The 23,057-nt window shown below is 46.2% G+C and overlaps 1 protein-coding gene across 5 annotated transcripts in view; it reads right to left on the bottom strand.

Annotated features, from left to right (window-relative positions):
- Positions 1–162: 162 nt before the first annotated feature.
- Positions 163–23,057, bottom strand: part of LOC310752252 (caM kinase-like vesicle-associated protein) — a 45,547-nt gene continuing 22,652 nt past the window's right edge. For 3 of the 5 annotated variants that reach the window (XM_083592250.1, XM_083592251.1, XM_083592252.1), the window contains exons 2-11: positions 18,878–18,973; positions 16,005–16,136; positions 12,788–12,862; positions 11,864–12,002; positions 11,550–11,670; positions 11,107–11,182; positions 10,280–10,416; positions 9,271–9,349; positions 2,258–2,345; positions 163–1,369 (exon numbers count right to left, since the gene is read on the bottom strand). In XM_083592250.1, the coding sequence (XP_083448376.1) occupies positions 1,166–1,369; positions 2,258–2,345; positions 9,271–9,349; positions 10,280–10,416; positions 11,107–11,182; positions 11,550–11,670; positions 11,864–12,002; positions 12,788–12,862; positions 16,005–16,136; positions 18,878–18,973 (1,147 nt within the window). In that variant the 3' untranslated portion in view covers positions 163–1,165. Of the gene's footprint in view, positions 1,370–2,257; positions 2,346–9,270; positions 9,350–10,279; positions 10,417–11,106; positions 11,183–11,549; positions 11,671–11,863; positions 12,003–12,787; positions 12,863–12,949; positions 13,168–16,004; positions 16,137–17,325; positions 18,211–18,877; positions 18,974–23,057 lie in introns of those variants that run through there. The other 2 variants (XM_083592249.1, XM_083592253.1) reach the window with 2 other exon arrangements.

The raw sequence follows: 23,057 nt of genomic DNA, 5'->3' as shown, positions 1-23,057 counted from the left end.
ATGGCAGCATTATCGCAGGACTACAGATTACATAATCAAGCCAACAGAAAGCATATACAAATGGGGGGGGGGTAGAATTCAAAATAGGCCCTTCTCCCCCACCTTGTTTAAGGATTCCAGTACCAATTACCTCAATAATAACACTCACCATCAACAAAAAGAGATCATCAATAACCAGAGACTCTGTTTATTTTTTATTTCCCAGAGCTGCCCCAGGAGAGGGGAAAGACAGCACCAGGGGAGGGGCAGCTGGGAGGTTTCTGTATTAAAATAGCATCTTCATAAAACATGCAGCTGGCTTAGACATGCACCTCTCTTGCCCCTCCTTGCACGGTCCGGTTGAGGTTGGGGATCCAAACCAGGAGGGCAGTCATCTGTAACAAGTTTCCCACCTGGCTGCTGTTGCTGCCCCTGCTCAAAGTGAAATGCCGGACTGGGCAAATAGAACAGGGAAAGGCTGGGAAACGGATCCTTTCTCCATGGAATGGATTCTTCTCCAACACTTGCTTCACTAGCCTGAAACTGCTTCCCATTCCATTATTGGCTGATGTTTGCAAATGCTTGGCATATCCCAAGGCCCCCGCAAATAGGAGGACAAGGTTTCCCCTTCTTGGCTCATACTTCCAGCTTCTTTGTGGAGGAAGGGAACTCCTCTGAAGCCATTGTGACATCGCAAAGGCAAGGATGCAGATGTGTGGGATGTGGATCCGTGAGGCCTGGGAGAGACAGTCACTCTGCAAGGCATTCCGCATTTGCGTTGGGGTGGTGGATGCAATATGGCAAGGGGCACAGCTGGCACCCACTACTGGGGAAGGCCTAGGAAGAAGTCTCCCCCCCTTCTGCTCAGACAGGTGCATTTTCCAGGGAGCTGGGGGTGGGGTAGCTGACCACCACCCTGTCCTACCATATTTCTTATGCTCAGTCCTCCCTTCCCATACACATCTCTGTGGGGTCGGGTCCATCTCTCCTTTTGGTTGCCTGCCTGTCCAAACCAAATAGCTCTTGCTCCTGACCAATGGCAGGGGTGGGGGGAGGGAATAACACTGCTAAGGGTCTCCCTAGTTCCTTGCCCCATAACTACCCTAACTACTGTCCCACAGACCCCACCCACCCCTTCCAAGAGCAGAGAAGGCATCAGAATATGGGATCGGGGAAGCAGGGGCCATTATTCCTCCGCCTCCGTGACTTCCTCTATCTTGCTCTGCTGCTCCTGCGGTGTGCATGGAGTCTCCAAACGTTCGGCCAGCCTGGGTGCCTCAATGGTGACCTCATGAGCAACGCTCATGGAGGAACGCGGAGTCACGGGCAGACGGCCACCGACATCGGGAGCCCGGAGACGTTGCATGAATGTAGTAACACGAAGGGCTTTCTGCAAAAAGAAGGGCAATGTCAAATAATGGCCCCCAGCCCCCCAATTTTTCCTGAGTCTCCTGGTGACAAGGGGTACGACAGGCAGAGACATTCATAGCCTAGGCTGCCAAAACTGGTAAGCAGGACAGAGCACAGCGCCATCTCTGACCTGCTTGCAATGGTTCCAGGGAAGCTGTCTACAGATTTCCTGGAACCATTGGCTTTGAAAGACACATCACGTCACATTGAATTGGGTTGCTGATGCATAGGGAAAGACTGAAGAGCCTCAGACTCAGCTAGCTCATCCTCCTCCTTTCACCCTGAGCTTGAGGCCAGAGCCACAATGGAAAGGTTGGTCCCATAGGCCTGGCCAGCACTTCATGTCAACTTAGTCTGTGCCCCAGAACACTTCCTGGTTCCCTAGACTCCCCTGCAGTGTATCTGCTTCCTACAACATCATAATTCTTATTACTGCCTAGATCAGAGGTCTTCAGCCTGTGGGTCAGAACCCACCGGTGGGTCATGAGGCAGCACCAAGTGGGTCACAGCAAAATTGTTGCTGCCCAGTTGGATTCCAGCTAAGACTGACTGGACCACATGCAGTGTGGTCAGGACACATTCTTCACATGGGACACTAATCTTGTTGATTTCCACAAGTGCTGTAATATTTCAGGAGAAAGGCATGAGCTGTTTTTTAATAAGATACATATTTTTGACCGATCCCATGCCCTTCTTCCTCCAACTCTGCCTCTGGTGAGGGAGCTGCATTTGGAGCCAGGGGACTCTGATCAAAATTGCTGGATTTCAATAGCCTCTCAGCCTTTTGGCTAAAATAAAGTGGCTGACCACTGCTCTCTACTCCCCTTCCTTCCCCACAGCGCCACCATGTGACATGTGACTCACTTACCCTCCATTTGGCCTTGGCAAAGTTCTTTTCAATCTGGGCGCAGACCCCTTCCTTGAGGTTCTTTTCAGAGGCGATGTTTCCAGATATCCTGAGAGGTAAAGAAGGTAGAATTGCAGGTGAGAGAGTGTAGGCTTTCAATAATACAGGGACAATTCAGTGTTTTTACCACCTGGTTTTCCTAGTGTTCTTAGACAAGAACCAGAAATAGGAAAAGGCTCTGGGGACACCTGCAAGTTGGCACGGTTGTGGGAGGCATATTTAGTTAGTATCCTGCCTCTCTACCAAATGGAATACTGTAGTAAAAAAACAGTCAGTGAACACCAATGACTACATACAGCTTATGGGCCAAAGGCCTATCTAAATGAAAATGTATTTGCTAGTAGAACCTAGGAGCAGCCATTGAGGAGGCCCTCTCCCTCCCAAGGTCTTGCCAAATTCAAATGTTAGCAGGTCAGAAAAAACCTCTCCCAAGGATCTGTGCACCTGAACATACCTTATGGAGCCCCAGAGAGAGGCTGGATGAGGGATGAAATATTCCCTCTAGATGGACTGATTGAAAGTCCTAGGCAGGAAACCAGATTCATACCCACTGCACAAGTCTGTCACCTCCAGAGAGTGGTCTGTACTTGGGTATGTTCTTTGAGATCAGAATATAACTGCAGTGACAAGGAGCATAAGTACACCCTGATAGGTCTCGAAATAGTGGACACTTGTCCAGGCTGTACAATGGGCATGTCAGGCTGAGCCTGAATGATACAACAGTGGGTTGCTCTCTTAGAAGAAGCAATATATTACAAAAAAATTGAGGACATCCTGTCTGACCCATTAAGAAATATCATGAACAACATCTTAAAAGACGGAACCATGCTGGACTCTTGGAAAGACAGCCTTATTGCATGAATTCCAAAACAGGGAACGGACCATCTACTTATTAACAACTATAGGCCTATCGCACTTCTAAATAACGATTATAAATTATATGCAAATATTCTAGCTGAAAGATCCAAAAATGTCTTCCAGATGATTATACACAATGACCAAGCTGGCTTTTTGCCCGGGAGACACATTCATAGCAACACTTTGTTGTTGTTGTTTAGTCGTTTAGTCGTGTCCAACTCTTCGTGACCCCATGGACCAGAGCACGCCAGGCACTTCTCTCCTCCACTGCCTCTCGAAGTTTGATCAAACTCATGCTGGTAGCTTCAAGAACACCATCCAACCATCTCATCCTCTGTCGTCCCTTCTCCTTGTGCCCTCCATCTTTCCCAACATCAGGGTCTTTTCCAGGGAGTCTTCTCTTCTCATGAGGTGGCCAAAGTCTTGGAGCCTCAGCTTCACGATCTGTCCTTCCAGTGAGCACTCAGGGCTGATTTCCTTCAGAATGGATACGTTTGATCTTCTTGCAGTCCATGGGACTCTCAAGAGTCTCCTCCAGCACCATAATTCAAAAGCATCAATTCTTCGGCGATCAGCCTTCTTTATGGTCCAGCTCTCACTTCCATACATCACTACTGGGAAAACCATAGCTTTTACTATACGGACCTTTGTTGGCAAGGTGATGTCTCTACTTTTTAAGATGCTGTCTAGGTTTGACATTGCTTTTCTCCCAATAAGTAGGCATCTTTTAATTTCGTGACTGCTGTCACCATCTGCAGTGATCATGGAGCCTAAGAGAGTAAAATCTCTTACTGCCTCCATTTCTTCCCCTTCTATTTGCCAGGAGGTGATGGGACCAGTGGCCATGATCTTCGTTTTTTTGATGTTGAGCTTCAGACCATATTTTGCGCTCTCCTCCTTCACCCTCAATAAAAGGTTCTTTAATTCCTCCTCACTTTCTGCCATCAAGGTTGTGTCATCTGCATATCTGAGGTTGTTGATATTTCTTCCGGCAATCTTAATTCCGGCTTCGGATTCATCCAGCCCAGCCTTTTGCATGATGAATTCTGCATATAAGTTAAATAAGCAGGGAGACAATATACAGCCTTGTCGTACTCCTTTCCCAATTTTGAACCAATCAGTTGTTCCATATCCAGGTCTAACTGTAGCTTCTTGTCCCACATAGAGATTTCTCAGGAGACAGATGAGGTGATCAGGCACTCCCATTTCTTTAAGAACTTGCCATAGTTTGCTGTGGTCGACACAGTCAAAGGCTTTTGCATAGTCAATGAAGCAGAAGTAGATGTCTTTCTGGAACTCTCTAGCTTTCTCCATAATCCAGCGCATGTTTGCAATTTGGTCTCTGGTTCCTCTGCCTCTTCTAAATCCAGCTTGCACTTCTGGGAGTTCTCGGTCCACATACTGCTTGAGCCTTCCTTGTAGAATTTTAAGCATAACCTTGCTAGCGTGTGAAATGAGTGATCCTTCATGGATCACTGCCTTGCCGTGGCAAAGGGGCTTGAATAACTCAGAGAAGCTATGAACTATGCCGAGCAGGGCACCCAAGATGAACAGGTCATAGTGGAGAGTTTTGACCAAACGTGATCCACCTGGAGGAGGAACCGGCAAGCCACTCCAGTATCCCTGCCAAGAAAACTCCATGGACAAAGACAACAGGCATATAAAAGTCATGATGCTGGAAGATGAGCCCCTCAGGTCGGAAGGTGTCCAACATGCTACTGGGGAAGAGCGGAGGACAAGTACAAGTAGATCCAGAGCTGATGAAGCGGCTGGGCCAAAGCCGAAAGGACGCTCAGTTGCGGATATGCCTGGAAGCGAAAGGAAAGTCCAATGCTGTAAAGAAAAATATTGCATAGGAACCTGGAATGTAAGAACCATGAACCTGGGTAAGTTGGATGTGGTCAAAAATGAGATGGCAAGAATAAATATTGACATCCTGGGCATCAGTGAACTAAAATGGACGGGAATGGGCGAATTCAGTTCGGATGACTATCATATCTACTACTGTGGGCAAGAAACCCATAAAAGAAATGGAGTGGCCCTCATAGTCAACAAAAGAGTGGCGAAAGCTGTACTGGGATGCAATCTCAAAAATGATAGAATGATCTCGATACGAATCCAAGGCAGACCTTTTAACATCACAGTAATCCAAGTTTATGCACCAACTACTGGTGCTGAAGAAACTGAAATTGACCAATTCTATGAAGACTTACAAGACCTTATAGAAATGACACCAAAGAAGGATGTTCTTCTCATTATAGGGGATTGGAATGCTAAAGTAGGGAGTCAAGAGATAAAAGGAACAACTGGCAAGTTTGGCCTTGGAGATCAAAACGAAGCAGGGCAAAGGCTAATAGAGTTCTGTCAAGAGAACAAGCTGGTCATCACAAACACGCTTTTCCAACAACACAAGAGACGACTCTACACATGGACATCACCAGATGGGCAACATCGAAATCAGATTGATTATATTCTCTGCAGCCAAAGATGGAGAAGCTCTATACAGTCAGCAAAAACAAGACCTGGAGCTGACTGTGGCTCAGATCATCAGCTTCTTATAGCAAAATTCAAGCTTAAACTGAAGAAAGTAGGAAAAATCACTGGGCCGGTAAGATACAATCTAAATCAAATCCCTTATGAATACACAGTAGAAGTGAGGAACAGGTTTAAGGATTTAGATTTGGTGGACAGAGTGCCTGAAGAACTATGGATGGAGGCTCATAAAATTATACAGGAGGCAGCAACGAAAACCATCCCAATGAAAAGGAAATGCAAGAAAGCAAAGTGGCTGTCCAACGAGGCCTTACAAATAGCGGGGGAGAGAAGACAAGCAAAATGCGAGGGAGATAGTGAAAGATACAGGAAATTGAATGCAGATTTCCAAAGAATAGCAAGGAGAGACAGGAAGGCCTTCTTAAACGAGCAATACAAAGAAATAGGGGAAAACAACAGAATGGGAAGAACCAGAGATCTGTTCAAGAAAATCGGAAATATGAAAGGAACATTTCGTACAAAGAATACCATAATAAAGGACAAAAGTGGTAAGGACCTAACAGAAGCAGAAGACATCAAGAAGAGGTGGCAAGAATACACAGAGGAATTATACCAGGAAGATATGGATGTCTCGTACACCCCAGGTAGTGTGGTTGCTGACCTTGAGCCAGACATCCTGGAGAGTGAAGTCAAATGGGCCTTAGAAAGCACTGCAAATAACAAGGCCAGTGGAAGTGATGGTATTCCAGCTGAACTACTTAAAATTTTAAAAGATGATGCTGTGAAGGTGCTACACTCAATATGCCAGCAAGTTTGGAAAACTCAGCAGTGGCCAGAGGATTGGAGAAGATCAGTCTACATCCCAATCCCAAAGAAGGGCAGTGCCAAAGAATGCTCCAACTACCGCATAGCAACACTAGAAACATCATAAACTTATTAGAGTATTTAGATTTAAGAATAGAAAAGAAGGCAGTCTTAATGGCTGTAGATGCTGAAAAAGCTTTTGACAGGGTCTCCTGGAAATTTATGAAAGGTCTATTATATCATATGGATTTTGGTATACAGTATATAAAAGGGATTGAAGCAATATATTCAAAACAAAAAGCTAAAATAATAAATGGAAATATATCACAGGAGTGTGAAATCAGTAATAGGGTCAGACAAGGCTGCCCACTATCCCCCTTAATCTTCATATTAACATTGGAAGTTTTATGTAAACGAATTAGGGAGGAAAAAGAAATAAAAGGGATTATGCGGGGAAATAGAAGTTACAGAATGAGGGCATTTGCTGACAATTTAATTATAACTACGGAGCAACCAAAACAGAGTTTTAACAAAGGCGTTGGAAATAATACATGGCTACGGTAAAGTTGCGGGGTTTAAACTGAATCTAAACAAGACAAAACTATTAGTTAAAAATCTGTCACCAGATGAAAAAGGAGAATTAGAAAAAATAATACAAATTAAAATCTACCCCAAAATCAAGTATTTAGGATTATGGATAACACCAAAGAATATTAACTTATATGAAGATAATTATACCACTTGTTGGAAAGATATCAAAAGACAGTTGGAAACATGGACTAGGTTAAATTTATCATTCTTGGGCCGTATTTCGGTAATTAAAATGATAGTTTTACCAAAGCTACTCTTTCTATTCCAAATGATTCCAATTATAGGAAAGACCAGCAGTATCGACAAGTGGCAAAAAGAAATTTCTAAATTTTTGTGGAAGGGTAAAAGACCAAGAGTTAAGCATAAGATATTAATAGATACTATAGAAAGAGGTGGCTACGGGTTAACGGACTTGAAGCTATATTACGAAGCCTCATGTCTTTTCTGGTTGAAAGATTGGTGTACATTAAAAAATTGGGATATTTTAGATCTAGAAGGCCATGATACCTGCTTTGGGTGGCATGGCTATCTTAATTACAGGAAGATAAAGGCGCATAGGAGTTTCTCAAACCATACAATACGAAATGCTATATATATGGTATGGGAAAAATACAAAAGATATTTGGAACAGAAAACCCCAAGATGGAACTCTCCACTAGAAGCAATCACTGTTAAAAAAAATAACATCAAAGAGAACTGGATAACGTATAACACAATATTCAGGGAGGAAGAGGGGCAACTATTATTGATAAGTTATGAGAAAATAAAAGATCACTTTTCTAGTTGGCTAGAATACTTCCAGGTGAATGAAGTGTTCAGACACGACAAGCAGATAGGTTTTGAAAAGGAGCCTTCAAGATTTGAAAGAGAACTACTGAATAGTAAAACCAAAATAAATAAATAACAAATAACAAACAAAATATTGTTGTATGTAATTTTTATTTCTCAGTTGTATTTTGTGGTGGTATGGTTGTGTTTTTTGTGATATAAATCATTCAATAAAATTATTAAAAATAAATAAATAAATAAATAAATAGAAGAAGCATTCCCAAACATGGGAATGCCTCACGTGCGGAATAATCCCAGGCATGCCTACTCAGAAGTAAGTCCTGTTCATTTCAGTGGGGCTTACTCCAATGTATGTGTGTCTTGGACTGCAGTACTAAGACAGTGTTGTTTGACTATGGCCCTATTATTATTATTATTATTATTATTATTATTATTTGTTATTAGTAACATTTGTTAGTCCCACTTTGGTCTTCTCTTCCTAGAACAGGAACACAGAGAGAGTGGCTAGTTCACCACCGTGTGCAAACCAGCACTTGCAGTTTGTTTCTCTCTCAAAAACACCACCAGGAGTAGAAGAAGAGAAGAGTTTGGATTTGATATCCCGCTTTATCGCTACCCGAAGGAGTCTCAAAGCGGCTAACATTTTCCTTTCCCTTCCTCCCCCACAACAAACACTCTGTGAGGTGAGTGGGGCTGAGAGACTTCAGAGAAGTGTGACTTGCCCAAGGTCACCCAGCAGCTGCATGTGGAGGAGCAGGGAAGCGAATCCGGTTCACCAGATTATGAGTCTACCGTTCTTAACCACTACACCACACTGCTCTCTATGATTTTTCTTGGCTTCCTGCTTGCCAGGGCAAGCCCAAGTCATTTTGCTGCCTCAAATGGACAAAGTAGCACCCTTCTCCTATTCTATGTTCAGAGGTCAGCTAGTCTTACTTCAATGCTAGTATTGGGATAATATGCCCCGCCATACCTGCAGGAAGAAGGGTAGTTATGAGGGTGCAGGGTAGGCCTCCTGGCACACTCAGTTCACAAAAGAAGGGTATGTCCAGGGTGCTCGGGGGGAAGAGCTGCAGGGCTGTTCCCATTGCTCCTCAGAATCTGCTGCCTGAAGCCATTGCCTCAATCTTCCTAATGGTAGAACTGGCCCTGTGGTTCATGGTTTATTCAGCAGAAACAGCTTATGGGTGCTGGTTCACACATAGTACTAAGCCAGTCACTTCAGTTTGTTAATAAAAGGCAGGAGGAAAATATGGATGGGGAAGAAATGGGGCAGATTATAGGCATGTTTTCCACACACGTCCTGCTAGTATTGATAGAATTTAGTTTCATTCATAGTCATCTAATAAATGCTGCAATATGTAATAAGCAACCAATTTTCCCCCATGCACATGTATGTTGAGGGCCCAGGGAGGGCCTCATGAATGGTGAATTCTCACCAGATATGTCCCAGTGCCTCCTGGGCAGTGATTCGTTGGTCCTGGTCAACTTCCATAAGCTGTGACACCAACTTTTTGGCTGCATGGGAGAAAGGAAAAGGGTGGTTGGTGGGAAACATTAAAGAAAGTGAACAATCGTCGTCTCTGTCCCCCGTCCCCTCCGTGACCCAGAGCAAGGTTGGAATACATGTTCCGTGGTAGAATGGACTTTACCATTTCAAGTAACAAGAGGAGCATACATTTTGAATTTCTTATGTAGTTTTGGGGGGTGGAAAGAAGACCACCACAGTGAGGAGTGTGTGAGATACCCAGCCTCATATAACCAACATGCTAAACTCTAATTAATGCATGAAGGGGTTAAAACCATAGAGTAAGCTGTCCTGCCAGGCTTATATTAGTCCTGCATGTTTTGTGATTGAAAATCCGCTGAGGCTCTCTTGCCAAAGAGTACAGTCGTACCTCGGCTCCCGAACGCCTTGGGAGTCGAACGTTTCGGCTTCCGAACAATCGAAAACTGGGAGGGTTCCAGTTTTTGAATGTTCTTTCGGAAGCCAAAAGTCCGATGGAGCTTCCGCAGCTTCCAATTGACTGCAGGAGCTTCCTGCAGCTAATCAGAAGCCACACTTTGGAAGTTGAACATTTCAGAAGTCGAATGGATTCTGTTCAACTTCCGAGGTATGACTGTAATTGCCGCAAACCTGGATCTTGGCATCCAGCGAATTATCCTTTTATTATAGCATATCTGTTTTCCTTTTAACCAAATCAACCCACACAGAAGATTGTGCTAAAAGATGCTCTCCCCATGTGTGCTTTCTTCATTCATTCATTTAAACAAACAGGCAGAGTTTTATATTAGCAACCAATGTCCTTCCCACTTGAAGCCTGAAATCGCCCACTTTCCGTCTTGGGATTCTACTGTCTCATTCATTTGCATGTCTAGACTAGGCTAGAGGAGTCTGGTCAGAATCGAGTCAGTTCCCAGAGTCCTGGCCAGGCCTCCCTCTCTTACCAGCAAGAGAGATGTCATCCCAATAGGGGGAGTCAAAGTCGTAGTCCCCAGCCAGAATTTTGCGGAATATCCGGCGGTTGTGGCTGTTGCTGTTCTCATCATCTGTATCATCGTAGAACGGGGGGTTCCCAGACAGCCTGTTTTTTTGGGGGGCAGGTAATAGGGGTGAATCAAATCATTACAAGGCAACAGAAGACTTGGACCCAAGCAATTCTGAATCAAACACATCACTGAAATAATCATATATTCCACCTCTCAGGGAATAGCCTCACAAGGCAGCATATAACTAAAGGAGATCCAGTGGGGTAGAGAATCATAGAATCATAGAATCATAGAGTTGGAAGAGACCACAAGGGCCATCGAGTCCAACCCCCTGCCAAGCAGGAAACACCATCAGAGCACTCCTGACATATGGTTGTCAAGCCTCTGCTTAAAGACCTCCAAAGAAGGAGACTCCACCACACTCCTTGGCAGCAAATTCCACTGTCGAACAGCTCTTACTGTCAGGAAGTTCTTCCTAATGTTTAGAGTTGAGTGGTTAAAAAAATAAATAAGAATATGGAAGCATCTAGTCTCAGGAATCAGCAGTAAAAAATGTGGCCAAAGAAAGGCAGACAGGAAGAAATGAGTCTTCAAGGAACATCTGAAGACCTGCCCTGAAGGCCCTGTGCTTTGTGTCTGCCAATCTCAGAGGCCGTACCTGTGGGTCAGATGTCTGGCGAACCATGTCTGTCAAGCTTGTTGTGAGACTGCCGCTTTGGCCTTTCCTAGGTTCCTTTCTGCCCACCTTTTCCACACACACACACACAAATGCTGGTGGAACTCACAGAATAAACATGATAACTCCAACAGCCCAGCAGTCAACAGGACGTCCATAGCGTTGCCGAGCAACCACTTCAGGAGCTGTGGGGAGAGACACATATGGGTTAAGAGCTGGTTAAGACAAAACTAATGGTGTTAGGAGGCAGGTGCCCAGGTGCTGCTTTTCACCTTCCCAGCCCCCCCCCCCCGCCAAGGTGGTGTGCTGTTAGCAGCCGTATGGAAGGCAGAAATGCAAAAGGCAATGTCTTCTTTGTCACTGTGTCTCTGTGCCAGAAGGATGGCTCTATCTGTTGAATTTTTGCCTGTAGGAAAGAAATGTTGGACAGCCTACAAAGCTCCTAGTTTCTGTCAATGTGCCATGAAGGCCAGTTAGAGCTGTACAGGGGAGGAGAAATCATGCCTCTTAGTTTTTAATCCAGCTCTGGGAAAGGGAAAGACATATCCATACCCAAATATTCAGGGGTCCCGCATGGTTCTGTGATGGCCCCGTTCTCGAAGCGTGAGAGGTAAAAATCCCGCAGTACCACCTTGGAGCGATTGTTCTGGTTGTAGTACATGAGATTCTCCAGCTGGAGGCAGCAGAGACACAGGTGAACAAGTTAGCCATCATCTCTCCCCAGCCCTGAAAACGGTACAGTGCAGTACAAATGTATTCCGGGTCCCTCTGGGCCCTTTCCTCTTGTTGGAAGAGTGAAAGGCCCATCAGAGGGAGGGAGGTCACTCTGAGCATGTCAGGCCTGGGATCCAGGAATCTTTCCTTACCTTGAGATTGCGATGAACAATGTGCAGGTTATGTAAATAGGCCAATGCCTCCAGCACCTGCCGGACAACATTGCTGGCATCCTTTTCCGTGTAGTAGCCCTGGTCCAGGATCCAGTCAAAAACATCCCCACCAGTGGCCCTGCAGGCGACACACAGAATTCAGCGTGAGTTGTGGAATCAACGGAAAGAGGGCAGCACACCCCATTCCCCGCTGGGCACTGCTGGATTCGGAGTAGCCAGACAACAGAATGGATTGCAGAAAAGTGACAGCCCAAGTGATTCCTACGTTGCTCTTACAAAGACTAGGACCCCAGGAGATCAGAGTTCAAATCCCCACTCAGCCACAACGCTCACTGGGGGACCTTAAGCGAAGCAGCCAGCCTGGCCTACTTCACAGGGCTGTTGTGAGGATACAATGGACAAGGGGTGGACCATGTTTGCTACCTTGAGTTCCTTGGAGTCAAGGTGGGATATAAAAGTAGCAGAGATGTGCAAACATTCAGAGGCAAAAGTGGGCAGAGCAGCTAATGCAAATGTTACTTTTGCAAAGTGAGATTGCTTTAAATATGCCCCTGTCTAGCCTCCACTTGGCAGGTGAGAGGCATTATCAGAGTTCAAAGACACAGCCCAACCAAGCAATTCTCAATACCCAGTCAAGCGCACACAAACACCTAGCATGGTTTAATCAGCTTTACACAAATTGAAATGGCACTGGCATTATTTCTGTGATAGTAAGTTGTTTTTAACTGCTTTTAACATTGTACTTTAATTGTTCTAACCTGCCCCAAGCCCTTCAGGTGGGATGAGGGTGATGATGACGTTCAGGGCAGGTGGAAGGGCTCCTTGCCCTCTCAACCAGCTGCTTCTTGGGCACATTTGTGCCTGACATGTCATAGTACGCCTACACCTCCCAGTGAAACTTACAGTTCCTGGATGATGTAGAATTCCTTCCTCGTCTCAAAGGTGTCAATCAGTTGCAAGATGTTGGGGTGACTCACCCTGGAAGAAAAATGCAGAGATGCATGAGCTCCTGTCCTGCTCCCTCCACGAGTATCCACTCCCCACCCCTCCGAACTGCTTCAGTACCAGCCCAGTCCTCCATCTCCTCTCTCTCCTGATCTGACTCCTTCCACCATTCTTGCTGCCTGTCCCCTGCCAGTTTGGCTTTGTTGTTTGCACCTGAGGGACCATTTGTGCAAAGACTAAGTCAGCAGAAATCCCAGCCAGCCCCCAAGGCCCTTGTCAATAATGCATGCCTGGCCTTTAGACGTCTAAAGAGGCTAAAACCAGCTCTGATGATGTCAGGTTGAGCAGGGAATCAAGCGCACAGCTTTGATGGTGGCAACAGAGATGCGGGGAGGGTTGGCTGCTTGCAATTTGGGATGGAAACAGGTGAGGGGCTGCCACCTTTCCCTTTTGGCTCTCTCTGCCTTAGGCTTTCTTTCTTTCTTTCTTTCTTTCTTTCTTTCTTTCTTTCTTTCTTTCTTTCTTTCTTTTACATCTACCTGCCTTGCAGAAACGGAGACTCGCTTAAAGAGAAATATTAATATTCCTCCTTTCCCCCTAGCAAATGCTAGCACAAAATGAGGGTGAGAGTTATGTGAGTGCTCACATGAGTCAGGCTGTGCAACTACAAAGCAGAAACAGGGATATTTTCCAAATGATTTGGCAGTTAGCACCTCAAGTTAAGGTTGTCTTTAGCAGGCATGAAATCTGTTGCCGTTAGCAGCAAAATTAACTGTAAAAGCTAGGTTTAACAGCATGGGCGTAGCCGGGGGGGGCAGGGAGGCAGCTGCCCCCCCATCAAGCAAAACAATAAAAAACTTAACTAACTGAGGTTCTGTCCCCCCAACATGGAGTCTGCCCCCTGGTGCAGTTAAAAGCAGATTAGGCATGATTTTCAAGGCTGGGTGTGGCATGAATAGAAAGTGGCAAGGGCCCTCTCTCTTCACACTTCAACTGCACTCTGTGTTGGTATGGGAAATCACACATCCTCACAGAACTCTGTGTCACATGTAGTTTCATCCACAGCCTGAAGAACTTGGGAACCCCACACAAACCCCGTTTTATTCTGTTTTTAATCTGTTGGGGGCTGCCCAGAGTGTCTGGGAAAACCCAGCCGCATGGCTGGGGTATAAATAATAAAAAACTATTATTATTATTATTATTATTAGTAGTAGTAGTAGTAGTAGTAGTAGTAGTATTAGTATTATTAGTATCAGTATTAGTATTATTAGTATTATTAACTTTGAATTTTGTGATACATTGGGGGGTATAAAAATATTAATGAAACAATCACAGTGCCAGAAACCACTGGGATTATAAATGCCACTTAATGTTTGTTTTGCAGTTCTCAGCACTGCAGCATCTACCCTCTGGAACTGCCTGCCAATTGACATTAGACAGTCACCTTCACTTTATTGTTCTTGGTGTCTGCTAAAAGCGTTTTTGTTTAAGCAAGGCTGCCAAGATGTGTAAAGTTGGCATGTATTTTAATATGTAATTTTATTTGGGGGGGGGTGTTTGTGTGTGTGTGTGTGTAATTGGTGGCTTTACTTACAATTTGTTAAGTCTTATTTTTAACTCCCGGTTGTTACTGATGATTTTAATGTCATTTTATATCTTCCATAAGCTGCTTAGAGGTTTTTATGATTAGGCAGTATACAAATTCTTTGTTATAAATTTAATAACACAATTAATACAAATGCCCCAGACCACACAGGGGAAGTTCATATTCACCCACTTACCACAGGGAAGGGAGGGGGCTGTGGGGACACTTCTAGGCTGTAACACAGGAGGCGGAGCCCTCCTCCCCTGCGCAGTGGGCGGTAGCCCTACCTGTCCTGCAGCTTGTGGGACAGATTTGACACCCACCTGTCAACCACTTAGCATCACAATGACATAAAGTCACAGGCCTTTTCTAAGCTGTGCTCTTCAGAAGACTTGCTCCAGGATCACAAAGGAGTTTGCACTGAACTTGCTCTTAAAATGGAGCGCCCCCATCCATTTTAGAAGGGCTTTAATACAAACACCTTCCAGATCCTGGAGCAACATATGTTCCTCTCCTCCTTGTTTACCAGGAACAGCTGAGCGAGAAGGATATTTGGTGAACCAAAACTGGCCCATACGCCAGAGGGTCCTCACCTTTCGTGCAGTATAAGAACCAGGCATTTCACATTTGGCACACCTTGTGGTTATTCCACCAAGATGTCCTGCCTTCTCTGCTCTGGATTTTAGTTTCCTTGCTTGGCCCTTACTAGGTAGGATAGATATATTTCCACCATCACCCCACCTGGTGCAGTTTTCAACAAGTGGTGATTTTCTCAGCATGCAGAGCCGGTGAAGGGAAAGCTTTATCTGTGGAATTTCTGCCTCATAATGCAGCAGTGCGTATATATGCCCACATACTGTATATAATTTCCTAATTACAAAATATTTCTTAAACCGACCAGCCTTCAAACCATATATCATAAGAGAGATTAACATCTCTCTTATGATATATGAGGAGCCTTCCCTCATAGAGGAGCCTTCCCTCACCAGAGGAGCCTTCCCGTGGAACCCCCCCCCCCACAACAGATGGCAACCTTTTTGTCCTGATGCATTTGCTTTCGTGAGTATTTTTATTCTCCTTTCATGTCCCCCAGTCTCCCTGTCTCATTTCCTCACAATCCTGGAGCTCCCCAGCTCCAACGCCTCACTTGCATTGCTATAACTGAACATTTAGCTGCGAGCTTAACTCTGGCTCGGTGGCCATGAACTCGCTCCACAGCCTGTCAACTTGGCAGTTTGCTGAAAAGAAGCTACGGGGAGTGTTATGATTTACAGAAGCACAGCTTCTTTCTCCCCAGAACAGCAGAGAAAACACACAAGCTTTATACACAGATGAGGGCCAGGGAGCACCCGGGAGTCCACTGGCACAGACACACCAACCTGGGCTGCCTGCAGGATGGAGGGACCTTTGGAAAAGGGACTTTGGGGAGGTAAGAAAAATATTTCTACCCCACCCATTCTGCTTACCCTGCCACTTTCCCTGGGAAAACCCACAATCAGGTTTCCTCGGGAGAGAGTGGCAGAGCGAGGGCAAGTGTGGATGACTCCCAGCATCCCCCCCCACTCCTAAACCCCCATCTCAGACACGTACATCTTCAGGATGAGGATTTCATTCTTGGCTGCCCTTCGCACCTTGCGCCCGTCTTTCTTGAGAAACTTCTTGCAGATGTACAGTCGGTCTGTCTGGCGTTCGCGGGCCACACAAATCTCACAGAACTCCTTCCTGTGGGACAGGGGAGGGCAAAAAAGAAACCCGCTTTCGCTGTGAAAACTGCTCTGCTGCTGCTAGATGAGCCGCCCAGGCTGCCTCGTTCAGCATCTTGCTTTCTCGAGTAGCAGGCCAGATCATGTCTTGGGGAAGCAAGCAAGCGGGGCAGAAAGGTGATAGCCTGTGCCCTGTTGCCTCAGACTTTAGAGGGCCCTTTCAGCTGCCATGGCTGATAAACAATAATATATCAGTTCTCCATGCTTTGGGTTTGAGGCCACTTTTTGGAGTGTAGCATAGCTTTTAGGGGAGGAATAGGGAACCTGTGACCCACCTGATATTGCTGGACTACAAGTCCCATCATTCCTGACCTTTGGCCATGCTGGGTGGGGTTGATGGAACTTTTGGAGGATACCCCATTCCTATTCTCAAGTGGTGGACTGGGACCTGGGAGACCAGGGTTCAAATCCTCATCAGCCATGAAACTCACTTGGTGACCTTGGGCTAGCACTATCTCAACCCATCCTACCTCACAAGGTTGTTGTGAGGAGGAAGTGAGGACATGGGCTGCCTTCTCTCCTCAGAGGGAAGGCATAATAATAATAATAATAATAATAATAATAATAATAATAATAATAAATTTTATTTATATCCCGCCCTCCCCAGCCGAAGCCGGGCTCAGAGCAGCTAACATCAAATGAATAACACATTAACATAAAATCAGACAATCAATTAAAATACATCCTCAAATCAGGATCAGAATAAAATCCAATCAGATGGCAACCTGCAGATTAGGGTTGGGGACCTTAAATGCTCACCAGGCCCAGCTGTTTGTGCTGAACTTATATGGGCCTGTGAGAAAAATTGGGAGGCCACTTTCATGCAAGTTCTTATGAAAGGGGAGAGGGAGTCAGACTGAACCCCAACCAAAGGCCTGGCAGAACAGCTCCGTCTTGCAGGCCCTGCGGAAAGATGTCAAGTCCCGCAGGGCCCTAGTCTCTTGTGACAGAGCGTCCCACCAGATTGGAGCCACAGCTGAAAAAGCCCTGACTCTAGTTGAGGCCAGCCTAACCTCTCTGTGGCCCAGGACCTCCAAGATGTTTTTGTTTGAAGACCAGAAGGTCCTCCGTGGGACATACCAGGAGAGGCGGTACCGTAGGTACGAAGGTCCTAGGCCGTATAGGGTTTTAAAGGTTAAAACCAGCACCTTAAACCTGATCCTGTACCCCACCGGGAGCCAGTGCAGCTGGTATAGCACCGGGTGAATGTGATCTCGCATGAAGTAAATGCAATGACCAAACCAAGTCCAGAGGCACCCGGGCAAGTTTGAATGGTTGTGGTGCATTGAAGATGCCAAATAGGCTGGCTGGACATTTGCCGCCTGTGCTGTCCTGAAGGGACTACCCTCTGGCCTTCAGCTTGTCTCTCCCAGCAGCCAGTTCATGGATCCTTCGCAGCCTAGGAGGCCATTTTGGAGAAGCCATGCTCCTCTTCTTCCTGCTCACTTGTGGCAAAATGGCAGGCAGGGTATGGGCTAAAACGAAAGCAACAATCGCCGGAGCTGCTAACTGTCCCTTGCTCACGGGCTGCATATGTGCCATGCATTTAGAGCACACCCTACACCCCAGGGAATCTTGAGAACTGCCGTTTGTTAAGGGTGCTGGGAATTATAGCTTTGTGAAGAATAAGCTACAGTTCCTAGCATTCTTTGGGGGGAAATGTGCTTTAAAAGTACATAGCTATTATGTGCGTCAGGGGCACTGAAGGCAGAGCAAAGGGAAGGAAGGGGTTAAGGGCTAACGGGGTGGGCAGCCGCAAAGCAGTGGCGTGAGAGACGCGAGGCCAAGAGCTCTGTCCTGCTGCCAAGTGCCAACTTCCACGTGCGCCAGGCAAGGGTGAGAAGATGCTGTGGCTGCTCTGAGGCTGCTGGGTGCAGGATGGCCGTGAGAAAGAGAAGAAAGGATGCTGCAGCTGTGCCAGAAATGCCAAAGGGCGTCTGGCCAACTGCTGTGACAGGACATTCCAAACATAGCTGTCAAGTGTCCCTTATTTGAAGGGACAGTCCCTTATTCCAGCGCGATGTCCCGCTGCTGTCCCTTATTGATGGATGTCCCTTAAATGATGTTCCTTAAATTTCAAAGGAAGCAGCTCCTCTCCCTCCCTCCCTCCCTGCCGGCCAGGGAGGAGGGAGGATCCAACTGTGTTGCTTGGCTGTGTTGCTCACCCAATAAGAAGTCTAAGAACGACTGAGGGGTGGAGCTTGCATGCCTTGTGTGTGGCTAGTTAATGCAAGTTGAGGGGTTTTTTGAAAGCTGGACACCATTTTGTTGCACGTGCTGCTGCAAACTTAGCAGTGCAAAGCCAGGCCGGGGAGCCATCTTAAGTTGAGGCTGCATAGGCCTTGTGGTGCATGTGATTCAGATTCTATTCAGTTGAACCTCTGGTTACAAAGTTGGTTGGACAGTGTTCTCGAAGCTACCCAGCATGAGTTTGACCAGACTGCAGGAGGACAGGAAGACTGGAGTGCCTGGAACAGGTGAGGCTGCAGGTCCCTTATTTTGGCTGCTGGTCCCTTATTTTCAAATCTGTAATTAACAGCTATGATTCCAAATAATGGGTGGCAAAGACACAAAGACCCGCCCCCAACAGCCCAGCCTGCCAGTGGCCCGGCTCCTTTGCTCCCTTGGGGTGCTTCCCCGGAGGCCACAGGGAGCTGCGGCTCTTCAGCTGGGGGCTCTTCATTCTGCTACCCTACTTACGCCCGTAGCAGCTGCCCAATCTCATACTTGTCCGTGATGTCAGACAGGCTGTTGTAGTTCTTGTCATCCCGAAGTCCGATGCAGCCAAACGGCATCCTGAGGAAAAGCAAAGTGGGCTGAAATGATTCCCAGTATAATCTGGGGGCTAAGGGAGGAGGGGGCCGCCAGGCCAGGCCAGTATTTCCTGCTCTGACATGCAGCAGCCTTCTAGGGTATCAGGCATGAGACATTCCCAGATCCATCTGAAAACATCATGCAAAGCGTTTGTGGATCTTCCCCAAATCTTCCTTCCTTAGATTTCTTATCCACCCTTCACCAAAAAGTCTCACATACCCTCCAGCGTTCTCTGATGAAAATAGGGGTGCCATATTCCATAATAATATAATGATAATTTGCCACAGCCACTCTGGGTGGCTTCCAACATATATAAAAACTTAAGAAAATATTAAACCTTAAAAAACTTCCCTATCCTGGGCTGTCTTCTAAAGGTTGTGTAGTTACTTATCTCCTTGGCTCAGGAGTCACCTCACTCCCTACCCACTAACATTTCTCTGATGAAAATAGGGACATCCTAAGGAAAATAGGAACATTCTGGAATCAAATCAGAAACTGGGATGGCTTTCATAAAACCGGGACTGCACCTGTTTTAGCTGCACCTCTGTGGGAAGTCACTTCTGCAATTTAGGGGCTGCCACAGAGAACTAGCCCCCTCCCAGGCCAAGCTTCCCTAAGCTTCTGAGGGTAGTAAAAATACCAAGGGAATCAGCGTAACATTAAATAATTAAGGAAACTTTTTGTTCTTGCAGCTGTTCGAATTCTGTGCAGCCCCTAAATATTGGAGTACGAACATAAACAGGTCAATAGGTTTTGTTTTAAGTCAACAAATTGAGTTTTGTGTGTGCAGAATTTAGCAAAATGTTTTAACATGCGTTCTTTAACTTCCTGGTTCCCTTCCAAAGAACTGCAAAGTGCCTATCACCCAATGACTGGCATACACACACTCCACACCAGATCCATGCAACCAGAACCCCTCTTGCCACCCTCTTCACAGCATGGGGGGCTGCCTGGGACCCCTGAACCTGGTCCTAACTGGAACCATTGCCCCCTTGGAAGGGAGGAATAGGGGCGGCGACACACAGAGGCACCTCCTGCTGCCATGACCCTTTCTCCTGTCAACGTTCCCTTCATGCCTCGTTAGCACGGCCTTCACACTCCAGAGGCAAGGAGCAGCTAGAGCGGAAGAGCACGCACATCTCCTTTCAGGGCTGGGAACAAAACCCTTGAGTTCTCTCTCACACACACACCAGCCCAAATACATCTGTCTACATGCTGTGTGCACATTTCTGGCTCAAGAGGCAGCTACGTTGTTCTTTTACTCAATCCAGATCAAAGCCAGTTTGATAGGGAAATGCATAAAAAGGCAGAATTTCCTAAGAAGCAACAGGATAGATATGGATTGTGCCTAACATGGTGTGTCCACCACTCCCCAAACCAGAGGTGGGAGTGCGTAGGATGCAAAGCACATGGGAAGCACATAGCCTCCATTCCATGCCTCTCCCAAGGCTAAAGAGAGAACCAGGGGTCCTGGTTCCCTCAGCACCACGGAAAGCATGGTGACACATCAGACAGCACAAACAGCACCCCCTCCAGGGATGATAGGTGGGGGACCTGTTCAAATGATGCCCTTCAAATGATGCTCTACTGTAACTCCCACCATTCCTGGCCATTGGCCATGTTTGCTGGCACTCATGGAAGTTCTAGTTCAGCAACCTCTGGAGGGCCAAAAGTTCCCCATCCCTATATGACATCTCCCCTCCCCAAGGATCCCAATCCAGAGAAGACGAATTGTGCAGAAGCCTTGTGGAAATTAATGAGACTTACAGTAACGTAAGAATAGACCTGCTTGATCAAGCCAGTGGCCCATCTAGTCCCACATCCCACACAATGTCCAACCAGATGCCTATGGGAAGCTCACCAGCAGGACCATCTCCCCACCTGGGATTCCCAGCAACCAGAATTCCAAGACAAACGACCTCCAGCAGTGGAAACAGAAGATGGCCATCCTGCCTAGTAGCTATTAATAGCTGCCACGGACTGATTGGATGCAGAGCTTGTTATTCCTAAAATCTCAAGTTCTTTTTCATAAATGTGGTTGTGTGTTAAAGCACATTGTACAAAAGCAACACTTTTGACCAGAGATAGCTCTGGGGCATTTCAAAAGGGGGAAATTATTTTGTGGTCCATGGGCTATCTTTTTCTTTGGTGATCCCTTGTAGCTGAGTAAGGTTGTCTTCCATGAACACGGTTTTAACAATGAGTCTGTAAGAGACTGTGGAGGCCAATTCTGGATCCACACATCCTTCCACAGTGGGGATATTGGTTTCCGGATGGGATTTGGTCCCGGTGAGGGTTTGCCAAACGTGCCTTCCTCCTAGCACGTTTCTCTCTTTCATACTGAGTTTAAGTGCCTTCAAAACCCAAGACACCTTTGGTAAAGGCTGTTCTCCAACTGGAGTGCTTGCAGACCAGTGTTTCCCAGTTGTCAGTGTTTATACTACTTTTTTTTTTAGATTTGCCTTGAGAGAGTCTTTGAACCTCTTTTTTGACCACCAGCATTACGCTTTCCATTTTTAAGTTCTGAATAGAGTAGTTCCTTTGGAAGACGATAATCAGGCATCTGAACAATATGACCAGACCAACCAAGTTGATATTGAAGAATCATTGCTTCAACACTGGTGATCTTTGCTTCTTCTAGTACACTGGCATTTGTTCACCTATCTTCCCAAGTCATGTGTAAAAGTTTTCAGTGACACGATTGATGGAATCTTTCGAGGAGTTGATGATGGCGTTTATAAGTGGTCCATGTTTCCCAAGCATACAGTAAGGCTGGCAGTACACTAGCTTTGCAAACAAGCATTTTGGTTCCCCTGTGAATGTCCTGGTCCTCAAACACTCTGTGTTTCAATCAGGAGAAAGCTACAGAGCTCAGGCAATGCTGGATTTCGGCATCAGTGTTGGCCCTTGTGGAAAGATAACTGTGCAGGTAGGGAAAGTGATCAACATTTTCCAATGTTACACCATTAAGTTGGATTTGAGGTGCTGCCAATAGGTTGTTTTGTGCTTGTTGGTGCAGCACTTTGGTTTTTTAGATATTGAGCAATAGCCCAAGTTTTCTTTGAAAGCTTCTTTGAAGATATTTAGGATAGTTGTACACACTATGTTGTCATCAGCATACTGAAGCTCTATGACTTAAGTTATGGTAACCTTACTCTTTGCTTTCAACCTACTCAGATTAAAGAGCTTTTCATTTGTTTGAGTCAGTATATGATTTCTACCCCGGTGGGGAGTTTCCCTTTGACAAACTGTAGGATCATGACAATGAAAATAATAAATAGAGTTAGGGCGATAACACAACCCTGTTTAACACCTGATCCCACTTGTGAATGGTTCACTTTGAGAGCCATTGCTATCTGCAATTGCTGCTGTCATATTATCATGTTCACAAATTTATCTGGGCAGCCAGTTTTCAGAAGGACAGTCCACAGGGCACTGAGATGTACAGTGTTGAAGGCCTTAAAGGTAAAGGGTAAATGGACCCCTGACCATTAGGTCCAGTCGCAAACGACTCTGGGATTGTGGCGCTCATCTCGCTTTATTGGCCGAGGGAGCCGGCGTACAGCTTCCGGGTCATGTGACCAGCATGACTAAGCCGCTTCTGGGACTTCCGGGTTAGCGCGATCAGCTAATGGCGGATTCCCTCCGAGCTCCGGAGGGAGTCGGCTTCGCAGGAGCTGGGTCTTGCCGCTGCGGTGACGCGGGGACCCTCAGAAATCACAGGCGCTGAAGCCTGTGAACCTGGTGACTCGGCGGGCACCATTTGCGCCCCCCCGACCTGCGAAGGAGCCTTTTTAAAGGCTTCGGAACGGGGGACGGGGTGAGCGGCGCAGTGCTGAGAGTCGACTGCTCCTCCTGCGGAGTGAAGCCGCATGCCATGGTCGGAGAGCGCTGACTTCTTCTTGTGAACAATTGGATTCTAAAAGTAACCACCTGTGAGTAGTATGGAAATTGGACTTGTAAAGGAAATTTTTTTGTTGAATTTGGCACGATCGGGGAAGGTGCAAACAGGAAGTCCGCCTCCCCGTCTTGTAAATAATTTAAAGCAAGGACTAGTTAACTAAGG

Source organism: Podarcis filfolensis (assembly GCF_964270895.1).
Source record: "Podarcis filfolensis genome assembly, chromosome: 17".
NCBI lineage: Eukaryota > Metazoa > Chordata > Lepidosauria > Squamata > Lacertidae > Podarcis > Podarcis filfolensis.
The sequence above is the reverse complement of the archived record's forward strand: the minus strand, read 5'-3'. Positions and strand labels throughout refer to the sequence as shown.